Raw genomic sequence first — 8,490 nt, 5'->3', positions numbered from 1 at the left:
TGTAGCTGAGGAGAAGGAGCTACGGATCCCTGAGTGAGCCAAAAAGGGTTGCAAAGCAAACACAGAAAACTACCATAAGGAAACAGCCCTATCTTACATAGAGCGCGCAGCCAACCGCTGTGACTTCCTGACCCCGGGTATAACGGTGTCAGGCGTGGGTCTTGACACCCTCGTGACACCCCCTCTGGCTCCTAGGCCTGGTAGCGACTGCTACCCCTGTACCCCCTATAGCTACACCCCTGCGCACAAATAATACATACTTGTAAATCTATATTTTTCCAATAAATTCGATAAATGCATCAACATTTACCAGTATATTCTATGCTGTAATAAAGTTTAGAAAATGTCTCAAGAGAAGGCTTGTAATCTGAGAAAATAAAAATTGTGTTGTGCAGTGAAAATAACATCATTGCAAATTCAGACTTGTCATCACTATGCTCTAATTGCCTTTTTCACTGTTTTCTGTAGGATGCAAATATTTGACAAAAGGAAGATATATGTTGTAATAAAACCCATGGTACTGTATATGCATTGATTTTTAAGCTAAGGACTCCATACTCCCAATTACTACTTTAGGTCCATTCTCTCTGGATGATACCACTTTTTTTCAATTATATTTATAATTCTTTATTGCATATGTATGTGACACTAGTGTTGAGCGAATCGAAGCATCTGAAGTGGAATTTAATCCGAAGTTTGGAAAAAATTAGATTTGCAACAAATCTGAATTTCCTGCCTCTTTGTGGTAACAAATCATTTTTTTCCCCCTAAAATGTGTTACAAAGTGAAAGTAAGAAGCTTGGGAACAAGAGATCACCCATAATGCAGTGCAGCCAGCCAATCAGCAGACAGCCATCCCCTGTGATGTCATAACCCTATAAAAATCCTAATCCCAACTGGTCTCAGCCATTTTACAGTGAACTCAGGATAGGGAGTGATGTGACAAGTGCAAGGGACATTGTTTAACAAAGCTTAAATTGCACAATCTTGGATAGGGGACTGCAGGGACAGTGTAGGGAGAGTTTACACACACTTTAGGGAGAGCATAGAGATGCTGCAGGGACAGTGCAGACTGTGTAATCAAACGCTGAAGGAATCCATAGGAGACAGCTCAGTTTGTATCAATCACTGCACAGAGCTATATATATACACTGAACAAAAATATAAACGCAACACTTTCCGTTTTGCTCCCATTTTGCATGAGCTGAACTCAAAGATCTGAAACATTTTTGATTGTGGCCTGTGGAATCGAACAGTGTCCACCTTGTTTAATAGATAAGCAATTCTATTACTTCTTGCTTCTCACATTGGGGTAAATAAGCTTTCTAATTTAACTGTTATTGGGCTGTCTCCTTTGTTTAATAGATACGCAAATAATGATGGACGAACATTGGCAGGGACGGTGCGCGAACGCGATCAAATATTCGTTCGCGGAGGGCCCCATTCACTTTAACCTCCTTGGCGGTATTCCCGAGCGTTACTCAGGGTTAATTTTCGCTGCCAGGAGCGGTAACCCCGAGTCACGCTCGGGGTAACATTGCAGAGTCCCCTCACCTTCTGCCGGCGATCCGGCGATGTCCTCCGCTGTGATCGCCGGCGAGAGCGCATTTGACTTCCTGGTTCCGTTCCCTGCGAGCAGCAGCTGCGCATGGGAGCGGAACTGAGCGGGAAATTCAAATAAATATAAACACAAAAAGTGACTGTAACGGAACGCCTAGCACCCCGAACAGGTACCTCCGTCGATAGATGCTCCTAGTGCTTCCAGAGGACTCCAAGCACTCCACTTGACACCGTCAGCACTGCAGACCCCACGAACCGCCGAAGCTTGGTGGAGGTCTCGCCGTCTCCTACCCACCCTGGACCTACGACAAGGCTCCAGGCTCCAGTGGGTGAACCTCTCCTAAATGCAGAGAGCAGGAACCATGAACAAGCTCTTACAAGAGCTTATACTCAGGGGAGTATTGTGATATAGCAATCCCCAAGAGTGTAGTTATCCCTTTCCCTAAACATGAGCCAAAACTTCATGAAGGTATAAAAACAGGAACTCTTTATTTTTAACACACAAGCATTTTATACACATCTTCCAACAAGGTTACCACCCACAGGGTTTTGTAAAAACAGCCAATAACCACGTACAATACACTCAGACACTCCCACCCAAAATCTTCCCCTCTGCCCGTGATAGAATTACCTCACACTGGGTTGATGAAATCATCACAGGCAGGCGAATACACAAAATCCTCTGTCCTGGAGACAACCGAGACGTAATTCAATTATCTCTCAGGACAAAGGACATCGCCAATACACACAAAGAGACAATGGAACAGACCTCCCTACTCAACGTATACAATGTCCCACCCTTTTCAATACACACAGACATTTAACATCCCAAAATGGCACGAATTAGACCAGGGTTTCAAGTTAGTCCAAGTCCTTTGTGAACAAATGAGGCCTGGCTGATGAGAGGGCCCATAATCCTGGGGCAAGAGGCTGGTAAACAGGCCCCTCCAAAACCCAGTGGTGAGGTTGGTTTCGCCACAGTGACACACACACATAAAATAGGTTATACATTGTAATCTGAGAGGATTACACTGTATAACCTCAGATCTGACATTTGATGACTGTACAGTGCCCCTTGCCTGCCATTTTACTGTCATTTGTGCCCATAAAATAAATTTATAACATGGCATCAAAAAAGCGCAACTTTACTACCTTTTTGGACCAGTTGAGTGACAGCGACAGTGACATGGAGGTGCTCGCAGAACTGAGCGATAGTGAGTTGTGGGGAGATTTGTCGTCTGACACTGACACTGATCTGGCAAGTGACAACGGCAATGATCCTGCACCTGACCTCAGCCATGTGCGCACTTGGTGCCCTATTGACTGCGATACGGACCAGGTAGCGCCCCCAAGATTCCTGTTCACTAGATCACCTGGGATGAAGGTAGATGTTGAGCGTGACAACCCTCTGGCATACCTGCAATTATTTCTCACTGAGGAGGTAATTGAAAAAATTGTCACAGAGACAAATTTCAACCAAGAGCAGCAATCCACTATGCTGCATGCCACCTTTTCCAGAAACAGAAAGTGGGACCCGGTGACCAAAGAGGACATGTGGCAGTTTCTGGGACTCATCATTCTTCAGGGGGTGATGGGGAAACCGCTCCAAAAATGGTACTGGACCACCAATAAGTTACTGGCCACTCCATTTTTTGGCACCGTGATGTCAGAATACCGGTTTTCCCTCATCATGAAGTATTTCCACTTCACGAACAATGAAGAATTTGATGAGGCCACGCATCCTGCGCCCAAACTAAAAAAAATCTGGGAGGTATGGCAAATTATTGTGACCAATTTCCAGCGGACCTATGTGCCAGAAAGGGATGTCAGCGTAGATGAAATTTTTATGGCCTACAAGGGACGCCTAAGCTGGATACAGTACATTGCATCCAAAAGAGTGCGGTTTAGCATCAAATCCTACATGCTCTGCGAGTCATCCACTGGGTACATCTGGAATTCGGTCATTTACACCGGTAAAGGCACAAAGTTCAACCCCAGGTACAGTGGCTTTGGGATGGCCACATCATCTGTCCTTACACTGCTGGAGCCATTGCTGAACCAGGGATATTGTGTGACCACAGAAAATTTCTACACGTCTCCGGAACTGTATGAGGTTTTGCTACAAAACAAGACTGAAGCATATGGTACCGTTAGGCCTAACCGACGAGACATGCCATCTATGTTTGCCAAGAAAAAACTGAAAACCGGAGAAATGGTTGCCTGGCAGAAGGGTAAGATGATGGCAATGCGATGGTGATGGTATACCTGCAGTATCGCAGCAGAAACGCACACAACTGCTGCACAATACAAATGCACTATAATATACTTTCTATGTTAGAAAGTATATTATTAGTATATCACACCCCTCAGTAAGTCACACCTATCGATAGCACACCTATACCAGGACTTTTGTGGCCCTATTAGCTAGCGTTTGGTGTCCCTAACAGTCTGTCCCTGATCCACACAGCAACCTCTTCCTACACTGGCAAAAGACTGAATATAAAATGGCGGCCAGATCAGGTATATTTATAAGGTAGGGGGTATGTCCATGTGCTTAAACGTTTCAATTGGCTGTCCTGTACCACCTGATGGATGTGTCATGGGTCAAAGTTCTTCACAATGTAAAAGAATATGGCGCCGGTAAACATCGCCATATGTTTGTCCGTTTCGTGAACCGCAAACGAGCAAAGTTAGCCGCGAAGCGACCGCCAGGGGAACCGCAAGGCCATCTCTATACGCAAATCTATTATGCCTTGATTCTCAAATTGGGGTGAATAAGTAGTGTACTTTAACTGTTATTGGGGTGACCACCTTGTTTAATAGATACGCAGATCCATTACGCCTAAATTCTCAATTTGAGGTGAATAAGTAATGTAAATTAAACTGTTTGGGGTGTCCACCTTGTTTAATAGATAAGCAGATCTATTATGCCTTGATTCTCAAATTGAGGTGAATAAGTAGTGTAATTTAACTGTTATTGGGGTAATAGTAGTATCTTGGGCCACTGTACGGTTAAGTACATTATACCTGGGGCAAACATTGACCTGTAAGACTGAGTTTACACTTCAATTATTTGGTCAGTTAATTGCAGCAGTTTCTGTATGGTGAACCAAAATCAGGAGCCAATCCTTCTGGCAGATAACGTATCATGAAAAGATCTGACCCTGTTCTTTGTTTTGGACCCATAACTGACCAAATAAGTGAAGTGGTGAACTAAGCCTAATAGTAACGCACATCGGTGTGCACTTCCATATACTGTATGTGACCTGCCTGTCATACTGGTGCACAGTAACTGTTTAACTACCAGTAAGGGCTAGCTATGCATGTTGTTGCAATGCACAGTGATGTACACTGAGATGCTTCTCCCCTGGCAAACAGTTTTGTGGAACTTGTGGAACTTTCCTAGTATTTCCAGTGTGTCGAATTGGGACCATAGCAGTGCTGAAACTGCAGCAGTGGGGAGTTGGTGGAAATTATTTTACCAGAATGCCCTTAAAAGGTACCCATAGAAATGTGGCAGCTTGTTCATCTTGCAATTAATATTGATGACTAAAGATAAATTGATTTGAAATGTACATTTTTACTTTTCATCAAAACATAAATACTGTATGAGGAAAAACACATTGTAGATTGCCCATATTTAATTTTATTTTTGCATAGTCAGTCGGAAAGGGATGAAAAAAGTCATATAAGGGAATTTGTCAGTTAGTCAGTTTGTCAGTTTTGCCTGACTCTGTGTTGGAATACTTTATGCCACAGTTATCAAATGTCTCATGTTTTATAAATTTGTGTTCTTCTTAAAACTAACACTTTTGTCTAGAAAAGCTACTCCCGTTTTTCTACTTCACTCCCTATACCGGAGTGAGATTGCAACTTTTTTGCAACTTTTAAAAAAAGTCTTAGTGATAAATCTGAAGTGAAGCTCATTAACATAACTAACCACATGCACTTTTCCATACACATTTCAAAACTGGAGTAAGTGGTGTAAAAATGCAAAAAGTCACAAAACCCAGAGTTATATTTTTCATGGCTAAAGTAAAGTTGTATAAAATCTGCTACCTGCCTAGAGGACACAGCAGGAGAGGAGTTGGTTCCTAGGGGGTAGAGTTTTCTGGGACATAAAAAGTGTGTGGTGCGAAGTGAGATGTGTGGGAAGCAAGCATGTGCAGTGGTGTGCAGGTAATGCTGAGTCTAAGCAGTGTTTTCAGCAGCCCTGAGTCAGCGGCATCCAAGATGTGGGTCCTCAAGTCAGAGACTGTAGAGGCCAAAATGGTAGTATACAAGGTAGCCCATGACAAGTACACAGAAGGATCGGGTCAGTAACCAAAGGCACCAGGTATGGGTATACAAATGAGAGGCATTGTTTCCATTAAATTCTAAGACTGTTAAAAGAACTACTTTGCCAAACACTCCAATGTACATTTTAGGCCTGATTCAGACATCTGTAATAAAAATTGTACGTGTAGGACATGAATTTGACAACTGCTAGAGACAGTTGTCTCCAATGGTCTTCAGAGCCATGTTCAGTGAGACAAAGACCAAGTTGGTACATGCCTTTATTTTCCTTCCATGGACACTTGGTCTGTGCAGAAAAATGTTGTAAATACAGACAATGCATAGACAAAAATTACATTTGTGTGAAATAAGCCTTAGAAGCATACGTCACATGGGACAGTATTGGGACAGTCCTCTTAAAGGGAGTCTGTCACCAAAATTTGACCTCATACATCACTTACATAGCATTGTAGCATACATACATGAGTCAAATGGCACCTTTGTTCTTTTGTTCTGATGTTCACAAGAGGCAAAAACACAGTTTTATTCATATGCAAATTATGGCTCTAAAGTACCTAGGGGCAGCGTTTGGGCTGTAAGTGCCCAGGCCGCTCTGCCTTCTTTTCACATAACTTCTCCCCAGCCTGTTACTTGTCCTGCCCTGTAAGCTCCTTGCGTTACAGCCTTTAGACATTACAGCCTTTAGATGCGTGTTCAAGTGTGATCACACCTAAAGGGTAAAAAAGGGTGAAGCACACACTTCCGAGTTAAGACCAGCTTCCCCGGGGATGCCGATCATTATTTTTAATAGGCTGGGTCTCTCTGAAGAGACCCAGTGTATTAGAGCTACAGTTCTTAGGAGATCAGCAATTAGAGAATTACTTTACTCCTTATGTGGGAGTATAGTAATATTCTCTAAAAAAACAAAGTAGGGGATATTGTAGCCTCCTAGAGGGGCTAAAAAAAAAAAAGTAAAAGAAAAAAATTAAATTAAAAATCTAAATGTAAATCCTCCATATTATTAAAATATAAAAATATTTTCCCAATATGGTAAATGGTGTAATAGAAAAAAAAATATCAAAATGGCCGATTCGCCATTTTTTTCATTGCTTCTCTTACCCCAAAAAAATTTAATAGAATGTGATAAAAACACATACACACTTCAAAATGGTATAAATAAAAACTATAGATCATCCTGCAAAAAATGAGCCCCCACACAGCTCAGTAGACATAACTATAAAAAAGTTATAGGGGTCAGAATATGGTGATGTAAAAAAACATTTTTCTAAGTTGTAATTTATTTAAGTATTTAAACATAAACCTATACATATGTGGTATTGTTGTAATCATACTGACCCAGAGAATGAAGGGCACCTGTCAGTTTTGCCACATAGGCAGCACCATAGGGACAAAACCCATAAAACTAAGGAGGAATTGAGTTTTTTATTTCCAATTCCATCCCACCCAATTTTTTTCCTACTTCTCACTACACGTTATACCGTATTAAATGAAGGCATTAGAAAGTACAACTTGACCCACAAAAAAACAAGCCCTGATATGGATATGTGAACGGAAAAATAAAAACATTATGGCCCCAGGAAGACAGGGAAGTAACTGAAAATGAAAAAATGAAAAAAAAAACTGAAGGTATCCTAAGGGTTAATAACCTGTCTGCTGGCAGTTATGTAGAGGTGCCGGCCTCTACATTACTTCAGCGCATCCACCGCCAGTCTAAATTGCAGGCGTAGATTTAGACATAGAAAATGATAAATGAGACAGGCCTAGCGGCCTGGACTCTTCCCTGCCCACGCCACACACCCTTTTTTAGACCTGGCGTGAGTGGAGAAAAGTCGGAGATCTTTGTGCTGCAATCTGCCACAAATATACGCCAGAAAACGGGTGTATATCAGTTAGTAAATAACCTCCTTAGTGTATATGTCATGGTCTTACCTTCTTGCTGTTCTCCTTCGTTTGACATGTGCTGGCGGCCATCTTGGTTTCTGGGTTTCTTGTAGCCTTCCACCCTGCGGCTCCTCCTTCCCACTGGGAGGAGCTGGATGCCTAGCTCTTATATATAGGAGGTCTGTGGCTTCAGTTCCTTGCTTGGTCCTCCTGTGTTCACATGCTTCTAAGACTGCTGCTGCTTCTGGTTCCTGATCCTGGCTTCGTCTGACTACCCTGCTGGTTCCTGATCCTGGCTTCGTCTGACTACCCTTCTGGTTCCTGATCTCTGGCCTCTCAAAGACTCTGCTTCGGTTTCACCATTCGTTTGGACTTTTGCTTTACAGCTTTATTTTCAATAAAGCCTTCTTATTTTCACTTATCTCTTGTTGTACGTCTGGTTCATGGTTCCGTGACATTAGGACCAAGCCATGAGTTCTGACGGTACAGGGCCATCCTCGCTACCCATGCTGGTTGCCAGACTTGATCAGCAGGATCACCTGTTGGGTCGGTTCGCTGTGGCGTTGCAAACCCTGCTTGAACGCACGGCTCATTTCGCTCCCGTTGCCGATGGGTCGGTTGTCGCTCCTACTGCCGCTCCGGTTGTTGCGCCAGAGTCTACCCCGACACCTGTTGTTGCGCCTGCGGTGTTTCGGGGTATGACCGGTTCTGCCCCTCTTCCACAGCGCTTTGGGGGAGAGCCAACTCAGTGCC

At 43.1% G+C, this 8,490-nt stretch overlaps 1 protein-coding gene across 1 annotated transcript; it reads left to right on the top strand.

Moving 5' to 3' along the window:
• The first annotated feature begins 2,683 nt into the window (after positions 1-2,683).
• On the top strand, positions 2,684-3,817 carry LOC120985859 (piggyBac transposable element-derived protein 4-like). The gene has a single exon (XM_040414056.1). It carries the CDS (start codon positions 2,684-2,686, stop codon positions 3,815-3,817), a length of 1,134 nt encoding a protein of 377 aa, XP_040269990.1.
• Positions 3,818-8,490: the final 4,673 nt, after the last annotated feature.

Source organism: Bufo bufo, chromosome 1 (genome assembly GCF_905171765.1).
Source record: "Bufo bufo chromosome 1, aBufBuf1.1, whole genome shotgun sequence".
In the NCBI taxonomy this organism is placed as follows: Eukaryota; Metazoa; Chordata; class Amphibia; order Anura; family Bufonidae; genus Bufo; species Bufo bufo.
The sequence above is the reverse complement of the archived record's forward strand: the minus strand, read 5'-3'. Positions and strand labels throughout refer to the sequence as shown.

Coding starts and splice junctions, on each gene's coding strand:
- LOC120985859 (XM_040414056.1), top strand. CDS start 2,684: ATGGCATCAAAAAAGCGCAACTTTACTACCTTTTTGGACCAGTTGAGT.